The 22,515-nt window shown below is 43.5% G+C and overlaps 1 protein-coding gene across 1 annotated transcript; it reads right to left on the bottom strand.

Moving 5' to 3' along the window:
- Positions 1–6,198: 6,198 nt before the first annotated feature.
- LOC126968137 (chromatin assembly factor 1 subunit B) lies at positions 6,199–21,864 on the bottom strand. Its single transcript, XM_050813008.1, has 8 exons — positions 21,572–21,864; positions 21,079–21,306; positions 20,615–20,823; positions 19,931–20,109; positions 15,035–15,125; positions 12,106–12,330; positions 7,535–7,680; positions 6,199–7,270 (listed from the first exon to the last, which is right to left on the bottom strand). The coding sequence occupies exons 1-8, from the start codon at positions 21,698–21,700 to the stop codon at positions 6,726–6,728; spliced, it is 1,752 nt and encodes a 583-aa protein (XP_050668965.1). The 5' UTR covers positions 21,701–21,864; the 3' UTR covers positions 6,199–6,725.
- Between the last annotated feature and the right edge of the window lie 651 nt (positions 21,865–22,515).

Consider the following 22,515-nt stretch of genomic DNA (forward strand, 5'->3'; position numbering starts at 1 on the left):
ATTCCTGGGTGAGTAATATTATGTACACTATTAAAAATTTGTTTGCGGAATTCTGTAGGTATGTAAGGACGTACATGACTTGTTGATGTTTCGCAATATAATTCTAGGTTCGTGTTAGGTACATTTATTTTCTTGAAGGTTAAGTTTGGTTGTTGAATGAGTTGTGTTATGCTGATGTCTCTCTCTTGTGCATTTGCTATCTCGCTGTAGTCGATCGTAGGTGATGAGGTTATTGTTTCTATGCGACTTAATGCGTCGGCAATAATATTGTTTTTTCCACTGATGTGTCGAATATCGGTTGTGAATTCACTGATGAATAATAATTGGCGCGTTCGGCGTGGCGTTTCGTTTGCAGTATGTGTTTTATTCATAGCGAATGTGAGGGGTTTGTGGTCTGTGAATATAATTAATTCACGCCCTTCAAACATCTTACGGAAATATTTCACTGACTTATAGACGGCTGAGAGTTCTCTGTCATACGCTGAGTATTTCTTTTCCGCCTCTGAGAATTTCTTTGAGAAGTAACCGAGTGGTTGCCAATTATTTTCGATGTATTGTTGTAGGGCTGCACCTACTGCATTGTCAGACGCATCGCAGAATATTGCGATAGGGGCATCATGTGATGGGTGAGCGAGTAAGGTAGCTTTGGATATACTATTCTTGCACTCTTCGAATGATTGTGATGCTTCGTCGGTCCATTCAATTATTGTTTTATCACGTTTCTTGACATGGTGTAGGTTAGCGTTTAGCGGAGCTTGTATTGATGCAGCATTCGGTATGTGGTCACGATAGAAATTTAACATGCCTAGAAATCGTCTTAAACCTTCTATAGTTTTCGGTTTTGAATATTCGGTAATGGCTTTAATCTTCTCTTCTGGTGGCTGTATACCGTTTTTTGATACGATGTATACAAGAAATTTGACTTCCGTTTTGCCTAAGTTACACTTCGCGGGGTTGATAGTGATACCGTTTTCTTCCAATCTTCTAAGAACTGTTCTTAGGTGATCGCGATGCTCAGTCTCGTTTGCTGAGGCTATGAGCAAATCGTCGATGAATGGGAAAACGTAGTCTAATCCACGGAGCACTTCGTGAATAAATCGCTGAAATGTTTGTCCCGCATTCTTCAGACCAGGACACATGCGAGGAAATTCGAATAAACCCATTGGTGTGATGATAGCTGTTTTCTCTATGTCCTGTTCCCTGGTCTTCAATTGTTGGTAAGCGCGGTTGAGGTCGATTGTGGAGAATATTGTTTTGCCAGACAGATGATGGTTGAAGTCCTTGACTCTCGGCACTGGATAACGATCGGGTTTGGTTATGCTGTTCAATCGTCTATAATCACCGCATACCCGTATATCTCCATTCTTCTTAGGTACTATATGGAGTGGTGAAGACCATGGACTTTTACTCGGTCTGCAGAGTCATTGTTGCATCATGTTTTCGAATTCTTTCTTCACTATTTCATAACGATGAGGTGGAATGGGACGAGCACGGCAATGTAATGGTGGTCCTTGTGTTTCAATATAATGTTCCACGTTAATTTTTGGCGATAATTGCATCGATGTTAATCTCGTGGTACCGGGAATTCGGCGAGTATCGCGTGGTACGGGGCCTGTATATCGATACTTCGTATTGTGGGTGAGGTCGTTGACATTAATGGCGCGTTGATTTTTAAATTTGTGACGGCATCAATTAATCTTCGATTTTTTAAGTCTACGATAAGTTGATGGTGGTTGAGAAAATCGGCACCTAATATTGGTTTCGTGACGTCAGCTACAATAAACTTCCACTTTTATGGTCGACGGAGGTTGAGATCGAGTTCTGTTTTCTCACCATAAGTTGAAATTGTTGTGTTGTTTGCAGCGTACAATTTAAATGGTAGAGGCGTTGCTTTCAGGCCTAGTTTTCTTGGTAGGACGGATATATTAGCACCGGTATCTACTAAGAATGACATCTTTGTTTTCTTGTCTGTGACAAAAAGGCGGTATGAAGTGTGAAGGACGCCGGGTTCCGCAGCAGCTAACGTCCGTTCTAGTTTCCCGATGGCTCTTTCTTGAAGCTGCAGGGCGTAGTACAACGTCGTGCTTCACTACCAAATCGGCGATGGTAATAGCAGTAAAGTGTTGGTGAGCTATTGAGTGTGCGGGAACGGTGTTGTGACGAAGTTCTCTTGCGAGATGACGAGCGAAATCGGTGGCGATGATAGTGTTGAGATGGCCTTGACTTGAGTTCGGCGACTTCTAGTGATAGTTTTCGTATCTCGTTAATAAGGAATTGTGTGTGATCTACCTGATTTGACGTCGATGTTTCTGGACCATCACATCATGCGGAGGGTGGAGTCAATAACCTTGTCCCTTGCAAGGTTACGCATGCGTCGCAGTAGCTGTGAAGGCCTCTGGTCTTCAAGCTCCATCTCGGCGAGTAGCTTCTGGAACTTTCGGCTGTCGGATTCTTCATACACCGATATGAGACGTTCCTTGATTGCTGAATATTGTTTGTCTCTCGGTATGTTAAATAGGATGTCGGAGATTTGTTCGATATCAGCCTTTTCTGATTGGACGAGCACCATCTGTGTCAGCTGGGCTTGACTCCTCTTGAGATCATCGGTGGCGGCTTCAAAGCTGTGATACCACAATCGCGGATTTTCCCACCAAAATGGTGGTATGCGCATCGACAGTGAAATGGTGGAGATTTCTGTCGCGGTGGGCGCTGGGAGTGGCTGAGCCTGGCTGTGTCTTCCATTTCTTCGTCGGGTTGATATTCCTCGAGCAGAGATTCGTCGAACAGGAATTCGTCGTTTCGCCGAGCTGGTGAAGCTGTTCTTCGATGTGTAGCCGGGCAGAGGTTCGGTGTATTCTGTTCTGGCTTCCTTCCGTCGGCGTTCTTGTTCAGGTTCCTTCCGTCGGTGTTCTTGTTAGGGTTCCTTCCGTCGGTGTTCTTGTTCGGGTTCCTTCCGTCGGTGTTCTTGTTCGGGGTCACCACTTTAGAGACTGAGCGTTTGGCGATTAAATAAAACAACTGCCTGACTGTGTGGAATATGTGGAAGATATATGGAAGATATGATTTATTAAATAAACTGTTTCTTCGAAGACAATTTAGCTTTGCTCTCCAAATGGCCGCAGAATTGGCAATCCCTCGAGATTTCGAGACCCAGAATTCAGATAGTAGGCGAGGCTGTAAGGGAAGTGTTGTCGAAGAGCGGTGATACGGTTTTTTTAGTGGTAAACGCGCAAACTTGAGTCTTCTGGGGATTAAATTGGACAAGGTTCAATTTACCCCATTCCGCGACCTTCTCAAGAGAGGACTCGAGAGAAGTTTCTCCTGGCACTGGTCGACGATTTCCCTAGAGAGACCTGCATGGCCCGTGTATACGGCATCGCCCGTGCTGTCGTCTGCATATTAATGTATGTTGGAGGTGTCCAACATATCATTCATATGCAGAAGAAACAGTGTGGGAGACAGACAGCCTTGGAGCACTCCAGCGTTCACGGGCTTGGCATTCGAGCAATAACCGTCAATAACCTGTATGCTGCGCCAAGTGAGGACTTCAGCAGGCCAGCAGTCTGGAATTTCAAATAAAAATCTGTTCTACATGAGTTAGGAATGACACAGTCGAAAACAGACCCGTGTATCTATTAGAAAGCAGAAAATAATACTTTTATAGCTATCTGGGTGGATGATTTACTGCAGAGGAAAACACAGTATTTTCTAACAGAAATTACAAGAACACTTTGAAATTTGTGAACGGGTGAAAAGTTTCAACGGAAACCAATCCAATGATAAAGAGGTAGACAGAAGTTCATAGAAAAGTTTTTGAGCGCAAAAAAAATTGTGAAAGGTATCTGCAGCATGTCACTAAAAAGACTGTCATAGAGTCTTGCTTTTTTCCTGCAATAACATATGGTTGCCAATTCCTGGGTGTTCACTAATAAAATATAAATTATTACAACAATCAGTATTAGTGTTGTTGGTACCTAGTAAGAACTATATTACCGATTGCTGCGACGCGAAATAAAATATTTGCGGAAATATATTGGTGTTTACCCTGTACTGCTAACACAAAACAATACTTGTTTAATTATATTTTTTAAGTGTAACCCTCAGAAGAAGTTTAATTTATCAGTGTTAAACAAATTTTGGTATAAAAGATTTATATATACCAGAAGGTCTACTCGCAAAATCGACAACGATACATTCGAAACGATACGATATCCTACTCTAACAAATGTTCGAATTCTTTATCGTTTATCGTTACCATACACTAATATTTTGAATTTTTTACGATGTTAGTGTGAATGAAATATGTTAAAACCTAAACATTATCTGTGCTATGTCGCTCAGTGTGTCAAAAGCCAAAACATAGTTTAGGCGCTAAGGACCATGCCAGACTCTGCACCACCAATTTAGTATTATTTACACATAATGTAAATATTAAAATAATATGTAATGAATATAATATGACCATTTAAAATTGAATACATAATACAAAACTTGCGGATAATAAAATGTAAAAAAAAGTAACTCAATCCTTCTCGTCGACTTCCTATTTCTCAGGCGGCCATTTGCATTATTTCTACGCATAAACGATCAACAAAATGACTTAGTACCTAGTAAAAAAATCCTGTTGAATAGTAAATCACATATAATTATTTCAATAATATTTATTAAGTATGTATATTGTATGGCAAATATATCTATACAACTTGAAACGATAATAGCATCGACAGCCTAGAAGGTGTCGTTGAGATTATCGTAAAAGTTTTGACGTTTGATTATTTGTGAAATTCGAATATTCGTCTCTGACATTTTCAACTAAGAGTAGGGTTAGGACCGATAATATCGAATAATGTTTCGTTCGTTCAATCATCGTTTCGACATTGATTACGATGTAACTAAGAGTAGGATTCGACACGACTAATACCACTATTTATCGAATATCGATTTTAGGAGTAGGCCCCCTGGGGTGTTACGAATATTCACATCCGCATCCGCATATGCGGAACATTCGCATTAATTCAGACATCCGCATCCGTATCAATTGATACGGAACTATTGCGGATGCGGATCTTTTTTATGTTTTATAGGCTATAAGTAAAGGGTGTCTCAGCGCCGATTTTAAACTTTAAACACGAATTTCTCGGCAACCTGCGGGGTTAGCTGGAGGGGAGTGGTAGCGTTCGATAGGTGATGAGTGCGGATTTTTTAGTCGCCATGGCGCAGTGGTCTGGTTCGCACCACGCGTACGCAGTAGAAGCGTACTTATGCAATGGGTTTTCGTTGAGTGAAGCACGGCGTACATTTTGATGTCGCTATGAAATCCGCCGTTTGAGTGATGCCCGGAGTACTCATTTAATTAAGTCGTGGGTAGAGAGATTTAGAGCGACAGGATGTTTACTAAATCATTCAATTGGACCACAAAATAGACCTGTGCGATCGATTGAAAACATCGAACGCGTCGCCGCTGCGGTCTCGGAGCATTACTGGTCAACCACCAATCCAAAACAAAAACATCAAAAAGCATTGCACAGCCCCAAAGTCACTGTATGGTGTGCAATATCGGCGAACAAAATCATCATGTATGGTTTCAGCAAGATGGGGCCACAGCCCACACTGCTAGGGTCTCCATGGACACACTAAATGCGTTATTTCCGGGAAAAATCATAAGCCGCTTTGGAGACATATTGTGGCCACCCAGATCTCCGCTGACCTTTTTTTTTATGGGGTTATCTGAAAGCAAGAGTTTTTGATACCCCCCTTACAAATTTGGAGCAGCTGAAGACTAAAATAACGACAGAAGTAAGAGCCATATCAGCGGACATCCTTCGGCGCGTCTCGCGTGTCCGATTTGAAGAGTGTATTCGCCGTGATGGAAGACATCTTGACGGCGTAATATTCCGTACATAAAATCCGCACTAATACACTTTAATTTACTTCAATAAAAATATTATGAATAAAATTTGTTTTTTATACAAATTTTCAAAGTTTAAAATCGGCGCTGAGACAAGAACGACCAAAAATTGTTCTCACAATTTGATTAGTATAAGTTTTTAAGTATAGGTTATTTTTTAAGTTTTATAAAACTTAAAAAATAACTTTATTTAAAAATAACTTTAATTATTATAGCCTATAGGCTATAATAATTAAATATGATCAAAAATTGTTTTAGTTTCGTTTGTGATATTCAATAAAAACATAAAAAAAATTAAAACAAATTTTCATTTATTTATGGACTTAAAATTGAAATATCTGTAAAAACAATCCGCATGTCAAAACATTTGCATCCGCAATATCCCTGATATATAAACAGAATTTATATATAACAATCTTAAATGGTTTCAGTCGATTATAAACGTGTTTATTTTTTTCTGGGTGGCAGAAATCTTAGATAATTAATACGTCTAGATAGAGTCTCTTGCTGTTAGACAACCTATGATAACAGGCCAGGTTTAATACTAGTGTGCGTGACAATCTACGTCTTACACTCGCGATTTGTATTACACTTTGTGTTAGTGTGCGTAAATGTCTCAAAATAGACGCTAACTCTAAACTCAATTTTTTTCGACGTTTTCACAGCTGTCCTAATAAATGATCTAAGGTAGAAATTTTAAATAATAAATTCTGATGTGGCACTGTTAACAATTGTACCGGCCGTGTACTACGGGTGCCTACTACGATTTGGGTATTTACAATAGCAGCTTATAACATTTCAATGCACATATCAAACTTCAACACTTTTTCTTATTCTTCGGGCTGGACAGTGTAACAAAGCTAACTCTTCGAGGAGCTCTCTGGAATACTGGAGGAGACTTCTTTGCTGGTTCTGTTTTACTGTTGTTAACCTCACTACTCTTGCTGCCAGAAATATTTTCTTTTGTCCGCAATTCATCTGTTTGTGTTGGTTCAGTATCTCCTACATTTTCTTTCGTCTTTTCCTCCTCCTTACATTTTGGGGATTGAAGATTGTCTTCTGTCTCTTCATATACCAGTTTGATATCTTCACTGTCTTCAATAACGGTAACTTCATTATTCATATTCGTCTTTATGATGTCGGAATTAGAGTTATCAGACCAAGATGGCATTGCTGTCTCAACCAATAAGTCAACTTTCACTGGTGTCTTTTGTTGTTTTTCAATCATTTGCTTCTTCGGTGATTTGTCTGAGGGTGCTTTGAATTTGATGAATGAATCTAATTTGTTGTTAGTTTTTACTTTTGGACTTTTGCCTTCAGTCGGTTTTGTTTCCAGTTCAGGTTCATCTACTGCCATCATTTCTAGAATTGAAAATTAAAATGGTAACTATTTAAAAGTCTTCAAATAACTTTTGTTATTCTTCTAGTGTAGGGCGGAAGTATTTGTATTCCACAGTAACCCTTAATATATCATTAATCAATAATTCTAAATATTCAACGAATTTTAGCAACTGGGAATTGGAAGCTATTTCGAACTTAAAAGGAGTTAATTTTAACAATAAATATAACGAAGTTTGGTATTATAACCACGTTTATATAAACTTTTGGTTAAAATTCCATTACTACCTGTAGAAGATGCTGATGCTTCGCAGACATCATTAGATAGAGGCTCTCCCAGTTCCCCCTCAGTGAACATCACAACGGAACAGAATCCATCTGTACTTGATGTGACCAACACTAGGCCATCATCTGACCATGTCAAATCTGTTAATCTGAAATGAAATTCATGAAAATATTGTTATTTACGTGTAAAGGATGCGCAATAAATGAACACTGGCACTGAACAAAGAAATGTTCGAATTTTTTGGCTACCATGTTAGCTGAAACAGACAACGCTCTTTGTTCCGTCTCAATCTATTTAAGGTATTTGAAATGGAGCACTTCGAGAGTAGATTACATTGTGATTGTCATTTCTTTCTACATGGTGGCATCGTTTTAAAAATTGTGTGGCGACAGTGCAATGAATTAAACTGGGAAAATATTCACGCAATTAAATCTTATGATTTTCGCTGTGCTGCTTCCTTAGGTCAATAAGAAATCGCATGATTTAACGTATGACCAGAAACGACTGCGTGCAGAATTGTGTTGCCGTGAAATCAGCTTATAATATTGTCTACTGTGACGAAACTTAGGTAAGTATATTGCTTTGACCATAAAAGAAAAAGCCTATGATGTATTATGTAAAAAATGGGTAGATTTCCTCATTATAGTTATGTAAAAGTCGAAGCATTAAAAAAAATAGGAGCTTTTTTCGGCAACCTTTTACACCTTGTAAACTAAAGGATAGTTATTGCAGATCTTTATGTAAAAACGGGCTTGCCCAGAGTATTTCTCGCAGTGAACGCATATAAACATAACATGGAAGAATTTATGACGCTTTTAAATAGCACAACTAAAACTATACCGTAGTGGGCTGGGATTACAAACCGTCCCGGCACGCGAATCAGTTTGGTTAGGCGAGTGAGCGCGATTGAATCCCTGTCATACGAGAGTTTTTAGAACAAACTAAAGAAGGATTTTTGAATAAAAATGCCTTCATGTATCTTTAAGTGGTATAGGAATCATACAGATTATCATGCCAAGGGTAGTGAAATCATATTTCACGTGTAAGTACACTAATTCCTGAAAATACAATAAAACATATTTTATAAGAGGGATGGCATTATCCATACTGTGATAGCACGTTTAACTAATATTTTATTTTAAACCTAAAATATTTTATTAAGTTACAAACAAACTTAATATTATCTTTGTGTGGGTTGGTATTCTGCTGTATTTTTTGTTTTTCGGTAATATTCATTATTCAATTTTTTTCGACTCATTCTACTCTTCCTATATAAAAAATGAGTACTTGCTAAAGCCTTTCTTGTTTCACGATATTTTTAATTAGGTTCCTACAAGAAAGGAGTCGTCAAGATTATGGATAACAGCTGTTCAGTTAGAGAGAATTCATGGAAATGATTACTAATGATACCTAACAAGACATCTCAAATGTGATCACATCAATTAAAAAATTTAAGATTTCTATTTATCGAAAAAGAAATTCACGATGCTTTTTTTCATTTTAACCATTCCAATTTTTTGTATGTTTTGTGTGCATTATTTTTGTGATTTTTAATAAATATTCTGGTGACAATTATTTAAAAATAAAAAATAAAATACAAAAAATTATTAAATGAAACCATAGCCGGCAATATTCTCCTGTAGCAATAGAGGAATCACAGAAGCGTTGCCGGCCTTTTAGAAAAATATACGCCTATTTTTGAAGGTATACACTAATCTAGCTGATATGTATTGTTCAAAAATCATTTTTATCATGACTGATCCCCTAATACATAACGCATAAACCGTCCGCGTATCTGAAAAACATTGACAATATGTCAAGCACTTGAACCAGTTACCATAATCATGTCATGCAGAGAACCAATCACGTTGTGTGCATGACAAAATAATTGACAAGGCATAACCTAATATCGGCCTAGATTCAACATCAATAACTCTCTTTTAATTATACAGTGATAGTTTACTGTATAGTGACTTCATTGTGTGAATTTACGGTAGACAGTATGACAAGACTGCGTCTATGTTTTAAATGCGTTCACTGATTTCTCGCCTCTTTGCGCAACACGTTAGATTCAATGATCGGCAGTCACCTGGTGTAGTGCAGGTCGGAGAGCACCGCGAGAGGCGTCGTGTGCTGCGTGTCGTACAGCAGCAGCGCTCGCGCCGTCGCCACGGCCAGCAGGTGTCGCGCGCGGGGCGGGCCGGGCCGCACGGACCACGGTACATAGAGTGAGGGCAGTCACCTGGTGTAGTGCAGGTCGGAGAGCACCGCGAGAGGCGTCGTGTGCTGCGTGTCGTACAGCAGCAGCGCTCGCGCCGTCGCCACGGCCAGCAGGTGTCGCGCGCGGGGCGGGGCCGGGGGCGGGCCGGGCCGCACGGACCACGGTACATAGAGTGAGGGCAGTCACCTGGTGTAGTGCAGGTCGGAGAGCACCGCGAGAGGCGTCGTGTGCTGCGTGTCGTACAGCAGCAGCGCTCGCGCCGTCGCCACGGCCAGCAGGTGTCGCGCGCGGGGCGGGCCGGGCCGCACGGACCACGGTACATAGAGTGAGGGCAGTCACCTGGTGTAGTGCAGGTCGGAGAGCACCGCGAGAGGCGTCGTGTGCTGCGTGTCGTACAGCAGCAGCGCTCGCGCCGTCGCCACGGCCAGCAGGTGTCGCGCGCGGGGCGGGCCGGGCCGCACGGACCACGGTACATAGAGTGAGGGCAGTCACCTGGTGTAGTGCAGGTCGGAGAGCACCGCGAGAGGCGTCGTGTGCTGCGTGTCGTACAGCAGCAGCGCTCGCGCCGTCGCCACGGCCAGCAGGTGTCGCGCGCGGGGCGGGGCCGGGGGCGGGCCGGGCCGCACGGACCACGGTACATAGAGTGAGGGCAGTCACCTGGTGTAGTGCAGGTCGGAGAGCACCGCGAGAGGCGTCGTGTGCTGCGTGTCGTACAGCAGCAGCGCTCGCGCCGTCGCCACGGCCAGCAGGTGTCGCGCGCGGGGCGGGCCGGGCCGCACGGACCACGGTACATAGAGTGAGGGCAGTCACCTGGTGTAGTGCAGGTCGGAGAGCACCGCGAGAGGCGTCGTGTGCTGCGTGTCGTACAGCAGCAGCGCTCGCGCCGTCGCCACGGCCAGCAGGTGTCGCGCGCGGGGCGGGCCGGGCCGCACGGACCACGGTACATAGAGTGAGGGCAGTCACCTGGTGTAGTGCAGGTCGGAGAGCACCGCGAGAGGCGTCGTGTGCTGCGTGTCGTACAGCAGCAGCGCTCGCGCCGTCGCCACGGCCAGCAGGTGTCGCGCGCGGGGCGGGCCGGGCCGCACGGACCACGGTACATAGAGTGAGGGCAGTCACCTGGTGTAGTGCAGGTCGGAGAGCACCGCGAGAGGCGTCGTGTGCTGCGTGTCGTACAGCAGCAGCGCTCGCGCCGTCGCCACGGCCAGCAGGTGTCGCGCGCGGGGCGGGCCGGGCCGCACGGACCACGGTACATAGAGTGAGGGCAGTCACCTGGTGTAGTGCAGGTCGGAGAGCACCGCGAGAGGCGTCGTGTGCTGCGTGTCGTACAGCAGCAGCGCTCGCGCCGTCGCCACGGCCAGCAGGTGTCGCGCGCGGGGCGGGCCGGGCCGCACGGACCACGGTACATAGAGTGAGGGCAGTCACCTGGTGTAGTGCAGGTCGGAGAGCACCGCGAGAGGCGTCGTGTGCTGCGTGTCGTACAGCAGCAGCGCTCGCGCCGTCGCCACGGCCAGCAGGTGTCGCGTGCGGGGCGGGCCGGGCCGCACGGACCACGGTACATAGAGTGAGGGCAGTCACCTGGTGTAGTGCAGGTCGGAGAGCACCGCGAGAGGCGTCGTGTGCTGCGTGTCGCACAGCAGCAGCGCTCGCGCCGTCGCCACGGCCAGCAGGTGTCGCGCGCGGGGCGGGGCCGGGGGCGGGCCGGGCCGCACGGACCACGGTACATAGAGTGAGGGCAGTCACCTGGTGTAGTGCAGGTCGGAGAGCACCGCGAGAGGCGTCGTGTGCTGCGTGTCGTACAGCAGCAGCGCTCGCGCCGTCGCCACGGCCAGCAGGTGTCGCGCGCGGGGCGGGCCGGGCCGCACGGACCACGGTACATAGAGTGAGGGCAGTCACCTGGTGTAGTGCAGGTCGGAGAGCACCGCGAGAGGCGTCGTGTGCTGCGTGTCGTACAGCAGCAGCGCTCGCGCCGTCGCCACGGCCAGCAGGTGTCGCGCGCGGGGCGGGCCGGGCCGCACGGACCACGGTACATAGAGTGAGGGCAGTCACCTGGTGTAGTGCAGGTCGGAGAGCACCGCGAGAGGCGTCGTGTGCTGCGTGTCGTACAGCAGCAGCGCTCGCGCCGTCGCCACGGCCAGCAGGTGTCGCGCGCGGGGCGGGCCGGGCCGCACGGACCACGGTACATAGAGTGAGGGCAGTCACCTGGTGTAGTGCAGGTCGGAGAGCACCGCGAGAGGCGTCGTGTGCTGCGTGTCGTACAGCAGCAGCGCTCGCGCCGTCGCCACGGCCAGCAGGTGTCGCGCGCGGGGCGGGCCGGGCCGCACGGACCACGGTACATAGAGTGAGGGCAGTCACCTGGTGTAGTGCAGGTCGGAGAGCACCGCGAGAGGCGTCGTGTGCTGCGTGTCGTACAGCAGCAGCGCTCGCGCCGTCGCCACGGCCAGCAGGTGTCGCGCGCGGGGCGGGGCCGGGGCAGGGGGGAGGGGCAGGGCGGGCGCGGGGCCGGCCGCGCACACCGCCAGGCGCCGGGACCAGCGCACGGCCAGCGCGGGCGACCCGCACGGCACCACACACACCGGCCTGCGATGATACACAACTATAAGGCTGCGTCCACCAGAGATGTGCGAGGGAAATGTGTCATGCGACGATGTGTAGCGGAGCTATGTAATGTGTCGACGGGGGTGCGATGTAGTATGCTGGCTGGTACAGTATGTCTCGCTTGTTTTGTTTCTACCAGAACTGTGCTGACCGAGGCGAGGTAAATGAAGCGATAGTATTGGTTCATTACAAATACATCCCTCGCTACGCACCCTCGCAATTCTCTGGTGGAAAACCAGCCTAAGGGTTACATTTCACCGACACACCACGGTGGCGCAACCAGTCGCCGCTACAACAACCAACAAAATATATACAGGGTGTAATAGTCAAGTGTGAACAAGTGAGTATTTCGTAACTGCTACAAATATCAAAGAAGTTTAAACTAATATCGAAAGTACGTTACCTAATCAGGAAAATGACACAATGTATGGGAGTGTTTAATATCTAAATTTTGGATACTTCTCGTTTGATTTTTAAAAAGTCACTGATGTCATTTTACTGATTACGTAACGTACTTTCGAAGTTTTTTTTACACTCGGTATAACTATAGAGAGTTACTCTCCAGGTGTCCAGGTATAGTTGTGCAACCTATTTGATGGCGCGACCAGCTCAGACGCGAGCACAGAATGTTACTGGTCGCGCCACCACTAATTACTATAGAGCTGTATGGTGTCTCATTCACTCGGACGCCAGTGACGCTTTCACCTCATTGCATGCAACATGTGTGTACTGTTGTGTTTTATTTTTTTTATTGCATACGATAGATAATTTCGAAGGTTTTTTATCGAAATTAAAAGTAGACCATAAATTTGAGATAATTCCGATAGAGATTTAAAAATGCAGCGATAAGGCTTAATAAGAATGAACCCACTAATGTTTCTTTTTTTCTTTTAAACTTTCTCTTTCTACTTACATACAGCAGTAGTGATATCTCTTCGATCGTACATCTTGATACCCTTGGTGACTCTGGTGTCTTTAAGTTTGCTTAGCTTACGGACAATACGGTGTCGCGACTGGTTGCGCCACCGTGGTGTCCCGGTGAAATATAGCCCTAAGGGTGTTAAATCCAGATTCCTATCCTCTTAATTAATAGCAAAGTCTACATTGTGCTGTTTTGTAAGGTAGGAAAACACATAGCCGCCAATTATCAGCAGCTTAAGAGATCCTCCAATTTTATTAATTTAAATAATATATGTAAGACTATATTGTTTCCTTAATTTAAATAAGTATTTGGAACAGAATTTCGAAACTAAGGAACTTCAACTGAACCGACAGCGATTTTTTTTAAATTAGTTGTGTGACCATGGATGAGACGGATATCCAATTATTATTATTATTGCAGTTGTAGCAAATTATCGGCACCAAAGTAACTGTAAATATATAACATGCAAAATTAAAATTCATAATATTACTTAATTATGAATAAAATGTTTTATATACAAATGTCTCGTTTCGAAGTTTATTTTCATTTACTTATAGTACATAAACATGTGCCATTTTGTTCGATGACTTCTTGCTCGTTCGATCCAGTGACATGATGATGATTGGCATTCCTCGTTTTATGTTAACCTGATACTGCCTAATGAATCCTGAAGAAAGTCAGGGTTATATGGCGGATGCATAACACCTCTCTCTCTCTCTCGGGTTACGGCCAAGCACAAGAGCGATATGCGAACAGTTGTCGTAACTCAACTTACCGTTCCCAATATCTACAGATAGAGATATATTACAACCTTCTACTGTCAATAATCTGAAGCTGTCCCAATATACCCGATAAGTCATTCTTATCTCCTTATATTGGGACGCGTGAATTGCAATTTCCATACAAACTTCTATCGCTAGTAAGCTATACGTCCTCCCATTGACAGACAGCGTGTGCGGATAAGGTGAGTTACCGTCGATAAGATTATTGGGACAGAAACTTCAACGATAGTTACGATTTTTATCTCAAGTAGGCCACAACTGAAGATAGACTGAATATGGGGAACGGCCGTGAGTCAACTGTTTGCATACCAAATAATCCGCAAATCTTGATATGTTTAAGCATTTTAGCAGTTAATCATCCATAAATTTTGCTAAAAATGTTTGTGTAAATCTTTTCTGATTTTCTAGAACTAAGTGTAGAGTATATAGTATGGTTTGAACATTTAATTAATAAACAAAGGGCCACATACATGCTACGACTCAAGGTAAATATGATGACATTTTATATTTCTCCCCAGTAGATGCAAGAGTTTAAAATAAAAACTAAATAGATGGCACATTTACAATGGTGTATAATTGTCTGCTGAATACAGAAAGAAAAACATCTATGAAATTGAGCCCCAAGAAAAAAGGTGGACTACCAGTGGGAGGCTCCTTTGCACAGTATGCCAGCTAGATTATGGGTACCACAACGGCGCCTATTTCTGCCGCGAAGCGGTAATGTGAAAGCATTATTGTGTTTCGTTCTGAAGGGCGCCGTAGCTAGAGAAATTACTGGGCAAATGAGACTTAACATCTTATGTCTCAAGGTGACGAGCGCAATTGTAGTGCCGCTCAGAATTTTTGGGTTCTACATGAATCCAGAGCGGCACTGCATTGTAATGGGCAGGACGTATCAATTACCATCAGCTGAAGGCCTTGCTTGTCTCGTCCCTTATTTTTTCCCCTATTTATGATCTAATACAACTATTAAAACACTCACACTTTGAGAGAATATCTCGTGTAGATGTAGACAGCATTGATTGGTTTTGTGTCCAGCTTCCCTTGTTCTGGTTCAATCCTGCCAGCTGGTACTGTGGAAGACAATTTTAATGGTAACTCAACAATATGAATGAACCTTTAATAATAAAAATTATTCAACTCATATATAAAAGTTTACAGTTGATACAAGAACTTATAAATTGTGACCTCTGTCAGGCCTGTCTCACTCCCCGTGTGGATATAGAAATCGTAAGAATGCGCGGCGGCCTCTACAGAATAGGCCAGCTATTAAGCTCTCACGAGCGAGAAGTTTCGCACACTCGACCTTTGTTCGTCACCTACTACACACTGGTCTTTTAAAGATGGAAAAACATAAAAATATCATAGCCTCCTAAAGGTCATTGCGATCAAAATTAGGTTTTTTTTTAAGTATCTTAAATACGCTGAAACAATCTCTCTATATTTTATTTTTATTGAATAGGAGGCCAAACGAGCGTACGGCTCACCTGGTGTTAAGTGATCACCGCCGCCCACATTCTCTTGCAACACCAGAGGAATCACAAGAGCGTTGCCGGCCTTTAAGGAAGGTGTACGCGCTTTTTTTTAAGGTACCCATGTCGTATTGTCCCGGAAACACCACACAAGGAAGCTCATTCCATAGCTTTGTAGTACGAGGGAGAAAGCTCCTGGAAAACCGCACTGTGGAGGACCGCCACACATCCAGATAGTGGGAATGAAATCCTAACTTGTGGCGTGTCGTGCGAAGGTGGAATTCGGCGGCAGGAATCAGGTTAAACAGCGCTTCGGAACACTCCCCGTGATAAATGCGGTAGAAGACACACAATGATGCGACGTCTCTACGCAACGCCAAGAGATCCAGCCGTTCACAGAGCACTGAGTCCCCGACAATTCGAGCTGCGCTACGTTGCACGCGGTCAAATGGATCGAGCAGATACTGGGATGCGCCAGACCAGAGATGACAGCAATACTCCATGTGTGGCCGGACCTGCGCTTTGTAGAGCGCTAGAATGTGGGCCGGCTTGAAGTATTGCCGTGCTCTATTGATGACGCCCAGCTTCTTCGAAGCCAATTTGGCTTTGCCCTCCAGATGGCCACGGAATTGGCAATCCCTCGAGATTTCGAGACCTAGTATTCCGATACTAGGCGCGACTTTAAGAGAAGTGTTCTCGAAGAGCGGTGATACGACAAATTGAGTTTTTTTAGTGGTAAACGCGCAAACTTGAGTCTTCTGGGGGTTAAATTGGACAAGGTTCAATTTACCCCATTCCGCGACCTTCTCGAGAGAGGACTTGATAGAAGACACAAGTTTCTCCCGGCACTGGTCGACGATTTCCCGAGAGAGACCTGCATGGCCCGTGTATACGGCATCACCAGTGCTGTCGTCCGCATAGCAATGTATGTTGGAGGTGTTCAACATATCATTGATATGCAGAAGAAACAGCGTAGGAGATAGCACACAGCCTTGGGGCACTCCAGCATTCACGGGCTTCGGGTTCGAGCAATATCTGTCGACAACGACCTGTATGCCCGCCCGTACGCCCAGTGAGGAAGCTGGAGGTCCACTTGCACAAGCTCTCGGGAAGCCCAAATGATGGAAGTTTGGAGAGGAGCGCCTTGTGCCATACACGATCAAAGGCCTTCGCTATATCCAGGCTAACTGCCAGGCCTTCCCCCTTGCTTTCAATAGCCGCCGCCCATCTATGTGTTAGGTATACCAGAAGATCACCTGCCGACCGTCCATGGTGAAAGCCGTACTGTCGGTCGTTGATCAACTGGTGACCCTCTAGGTATACTAAAAGCTGGCGGCTAATTATGCTCTCCGTGATTTTAGAGAGCAGGGAGGTGATAGCAATAGGCCTGTAGTTCGCCGGATCCGAACTGTCTCCTTTTTTTGGATCGGATGGACAAGGGCTGACTTCCATGAGTCAGGGTCTACGCCTTTCGAATAAGAGTGCCGGAATAAACGCGTTAGCACCGGCGTCAACTCAGGGGCACACGTTCTAAGCACAATTGGAGAAATGCCATCCGGCCCGCTCGACTTCCTGACATCCAACGAAAACAGAGCTCGCCTAACAGTTTTCTGTCTGAACTGTACTTCAGGCATAGAGCTCTGACACCGCGGGATGGTCGGCGGTGTTTTTCCGTTGTCGTCAAGTGTCGACTTGGAGGCGAAAAGAGCGCACAGGAGCTCGGCTTTCTCTTTTGCCGTATGGGCCAGGGTGTCATTCCTCATGTGCAACGGCGGCATGGACGGCTGGTTGAAGTTACCAAGAGCAGCTTTCGATAACGACCAGAACTTGCGTGTTCCGGTCGGGTAACTGGAAAGCTGCTCGCCGATTTTGACGACGTGCTTAGACTTCGCACGGGCGATTTGCCGCTTAAAAAATCTGGAGGCACGGTTATATTTCCTCTTAAGAACTTTGCAGTTCGGATCCTTTGTGCCCAGCGCCGCAATCCAAGTTCGATACGCCTGTTTTTTGCAGTCAGATGCTGCTTTAACTGACGCATCGAACCAGGGCTGTGATCTACCACCGATCGGTACTACAGAACTTGGTATAAAAATATCCATGCCCTGCAGCACCACATCGGCTACTGCAACGGCGCAGGCACTAGGATCATCCGAAGGGAAACAAACCTTGCCCCAAGGGTAGGATGCAAAAAAGGAACGCATCCTATCCCAATCTGCTGACTTGTAGTGCCAAACGCGGCGGGTCGCTGGTGGTCTGCGACGTTGGCGTCGGATAGGCACTACACTCCTGACCAGGCAATGGTCGGACGTTCCGAGAGGGGCGTCGACAAAGACCTGGTAACCATCGGGATGTGTAGTCAGCAGAAGATCTAATAAGGACGGCATGTGGCTATCCACATCCGGGAGCCGCGTTGGCGACTCAACCAATTGGGACAGACCATACGCCAATGCAAAATTATGCACAGATCGCCCTGCGTAGTCTGTGGTACGTGATCTACGATTACTACGATTTCAGCGGAGGGGATCTGTGCAAGCACGTCGTCAATTGCCGCTTGAATGCAGCCCATGAGATGATCGGTTTCTGCGTTACCACTATGGGACGTGTAGACACACGCATAGATACGGACGCGGTCCTCTAAATCTACGCGGAGCCAGAGAGTAGACAGGTCCCTACCCTCAAAATTGCCGAGACGGCGACAGCAGATATCCTCCCTAACGTACACACATACCCCGGCATGAGCACAACATAGCGGCACTAGGCCGCTACTTCACGCCGGTATTCTGTGCGAGTGTGGTAATTAACCCGGACGAGTCTGGCCCGATTGTGCTGATGTCATAAGACGGCAGCGTGACTCTCCCACTTCTAAAAAGCCCTTAGTCGCCTCTTACGACACCCATGGGCCTGGGACTCCCCTATTCTTTTTACGCCCCGGGGAAAGTACAGGGCAAATATATTTATATTTATCTAATTTAAAATGATTATTATTATTATTATGAAATTACCATACAAACCTATTTATTTCCTATACTAAGTAGGTTAGACTATGTTGTGTCCTTGTAGTATTTGAACCGGATTGTGGTTTGCGACTACCTCAGTCCTTCAAAAGCATACATTACTATCTGCTCTGCAACTAATGTAGGTTTGACCATGAAAGAATCTTGATTTCAAATTATGATTACATACCTATTTATATTATAGAAAAAACTGAGCTATTTTTATAAGATGACCTACTATACATGATATACTAGGTAGGTACAATTTTTATTAAAGAAGACAACACTAATGTCGTCAGAAGAGGTAAGAGTCACACGATATAGAGAGAGGAAACTTTTAGGTGAATAATATTGTAGGTTAATAGCGCAGTGCAATCTGAATTACACCTTATAGTTTGGCCGCAAGAGCCCTATTTCGTTATATGATTTTACAGAGTGAGACTTCTGTTCTTGTACTATAACATATTCTTTGCCTCTGTATAGCCTTACTCAATTAGGCTGGTGTGGCAAGAAAAAATGTAATTTTTTGCCTTTTAAATCGTAATTTAATTCAAATATTTTACTACAATTATAATGCACATTATTGTGTACTACACTAACCTAGTATCAGCTTAAGCCATATAACCATGTGAAATGGAGAGCTGCTCAATTGACAGAAATCCAGTACTGAATGTCTCATCAAACATCACTTAAATGTGTCTTCTGCTACATTTATCATGTGAGGTGTTTAAGAAAACCAGACTGATGCCAGTTGAACTCCCCCACCTAGGTAACCATACAAATTAAATGATTTAAAGTTCTCAGGTTTTTACCTATACTCATAGTATAAGACACTAATACTTCTGAAATGATACAGTAGCTAGGTCAACGGAACCCTATAAATTTTGATCACACATTCCCAAGGTAAAAAGTCTTAACAGACAATTTATCCATGTAAGGGTTCTATTTTTTTCTTTTGTGGTATGGAACCCTAAAAAGCTGTTGGACTTGATTTCTTACATCTCACCGAATACTTAATTAAAAATGATTTAAATATCATCCTCACCATCTGGATGTTACGGTTCGTCCACAGTGATGTTTCAATGACTTCTATTCTACATACAATCTAACTATGGAATGACCATTCTTGTGTGGTGTTTCCAGGGCAATATAGCTTGGGTACCTTCCAAAAAGTGCATACCTAAGATGCTGGAAATCCTCCTGTGATTCCTCTGATGTTTGTAAGAGTGGCAGTGTCAGTGATTACTCACCATCAATTTATCAGGCCAGTAACACACACATGCCTTTTATACTTGGTTTTTTATGGAATACAAGAAAATCACAATAACCAGGTACTGCTCACTAAATATACACATTCATGGATACAACCATAACACATTTAATGAATCATGCAAATATTATAAACATGAATACCTGCAATAAGTAACCCATCTGGACTGAAGTGTGGCCTTCTGTAATATGTCTGCAAAGTGTCATCATGGTAGAGTCTCACTTTCACATCATACAGGGGGTGGTCTTTAGGGAACGGCAGAACAGCTTTACTACTTCTTGAATTTACCTTCTTAGATGCTACATCTATGGTCCGGAATACCCTATAATATAAATATATTTCAGAAAAATAATTCCAGAATTGTTAGTACAACATCCTTAATAGATTGTTATAATATAATTATAATAAAACAGGCACATGAACATGCACTGCAAAAGCAGAGTGGCCCTAACATCTATCTGGAACTATTGTTGTACCGAACTCGCAAGGCACTAAGCATTCATTGAGTATATCTGACCTACAGGCTTTTACTCAATTTAAAAAAGCTAATTATTAAAATATTTTTTCTTTATTCGTAGTTTCACTAAGGAAACTCTCTTCAAAGGCTGAGAATTCTAACAAATTGTGTTGTTGACAAAATGGCATGTGGTGACATTTACACTTTCTGCTCTCCCTAAAGATTTCTTCAAATTTTTTAATCCATTGATGTCAGTTAATAATTAAAACTGTTTTATATAATCTAAAACACTGATCCTATCATCTGATCAATCATTTTTGCGTTTGATTGAGTGTAATAGATATAAATAAGTTAATATAAAGTGTATTACCGATCTGTGCTGGTTGTAGCAATAAATTGCCCCTTAGGATCCCAAGAGACACCCTGCACAAAGCCCTTATGATCTGTATTGATATTTGTGTATTTGCCTCTGCCCACATCCCATATAATCAGCTTATTGTCTACGGAACCTGAAGCCAGGTGCAGTGAATCCATGCTCCAGCTTAAATCAAGAACATCTTCCATGTGGCCTCGCAGAGTCTACAAAAAATAGAAATAATCAGTTCTTTTATAACTGATTGTTGTATCAAACAATTTATTTGAATTTGTACTATATTTAAGCCCCACTTTATTGGTAAGCTTGTTGAATAATAGCACAAACATTTTAGCCAAGTGAGAATAAGAGTACAAAGGTCTAGTTACTGTTATTGAAATGATTATGATTGGACTTGTCTGTTTTGTTCTTTAAGTTTTTAAATAAGAGTTATTTAAGTTATACTATATCAGAGCTGCTACCTTATGTATAACCCATGATTCCTTATACTGTTCTTCTCCTTCAACAGGTGTTTGTTGGTCTTCTGTCTTTTGCTTCCAAACAAATATAATTGATTCATCATCACCAGATGCTAATAACTGTCCATTAGGTGACCACCTCACAACATTTACTGCTTTCTGATGCCTTGTTAAATCTGATGCAACTTCTAAATTCACTGATCCAGAACCAGAAATTGACAAATACCATATCTGGAAAATTCCAGTAAGAGATTAACAATAATCAAGAAAGACCAAGACTGGAAAGTACAGTACTGCAAAGTGAAAAATTTTATACCATCTATCGACGGTCTAGGTGGTACTATGTAGTTGCTGATTAATTTTTGAAAATGAATGGAAACGAAGCAGGTAAAATTGAGCGTTGGAGTAAAAATATTCTTTGATTTTGAGTTACATTGTCATACATACTATGTGAAATAGTGTAAATTTGAATAACTTAAAATGTGATGTTAATTACCACAACATGAGTATCGGTCCCTCCGGTTGCAAGACGCAAAGGTTCTTTTTTATCACGTCGAGGTTGAAAATCTACACTAAGTACTGGATCACGATTATGCCATGAAATTTCCGGCACTGCAAACCTCATTTTAAGATTTTGTAATTATTATAAGAAAAATACACAATAGAGTCACAGCAAATGGGCTATTTAGAATTTATATATTCACGCGTATCTACTAACTATAGGTACACTGTGATTTAAATTTTATGTAGCTTTCAGCTAAAAAAATTAAATTTCAATAACAAACATGATTTTTGGCGCGAATTTCACAGTATGAAAATGACAAGTGACAACTGTCAGGTGATAACTTTTTGGAATTTTATGACGTGGTAACTGAGACTTTTAGCAACCCACACAATACTATACTCTGACGAGTCGACGACTGCCGGTGAGAGCATGAGATAGGAAGCATTATACAGTGTTTTGGTACCAGGCGATCATAGTTGAAGAAGAGATTGCCATACGTCTAACGCAGATATACCTTATACTCGGACGTGATGTGATGTATACGGCATGACCAGTGCTGTCGACTGCATAGCAATGTATGTTGGAGGTGTCCAACATATTATCATTAATATGTAGAAGAACCAGTGTAGGAGATAGCACACAGGTTTCGGATTCGAGCAAAAACTGTCGACATCGGCATGACGTATGCTACGCCAACTTTTTTTATGAAAGAGGAGAATGAGGATCACTTATGTTTAATGATCACCGCTGTTCACATTCTATTTAAATACGAATTATTCATCCGATATCATCATCACTTATACATCGATTGATCTATTTCTACTTTTATCTTTATGTTCCCTGCCATAATAACAGTACTGCCATCCATAAATGTCATTTGACCTTATTCAATCAATGCTTTTTCTTTCTTTCTTTTTGATTATATTCACTAATAT

This window comes from Leptidea sinapis, chromosome 14, assembly GCF_905404315.1.
Source record: "Leptidea sinapis chromosome 14, ilLepSina1.1, whole genome shotgun sequence".
NCBI classification, from domain to species: Eukaryota; Metazoa; Arthropoda; class Insecta; order Lepidoptera; family Pieridae; genus Leptidea; species Leptidea sinapis.

Coding starts and splice junctions, on each gene's coding strand:
- LOC126968137 (XM_050813008.1), bottom strand. CDS start 21,700: ATGAGGTTTGCAGTGCCGGAAATTTCATGGCATAATCGTGATCCAGTA. Junction 21,307..21,571: donor GGACCGATACTCATGTTGTG/GTAATTAACATC, acceptor GGAATTTTCCAG/ATATGGTATTTGTCAATTTC. Junction 7,271..7,534: donor AGCATCAGCATCTTCTACAG/GTAGTAATGGAA, acceptor TTTCAATTCTAG/AAATGATGGCAGTAGATGAA.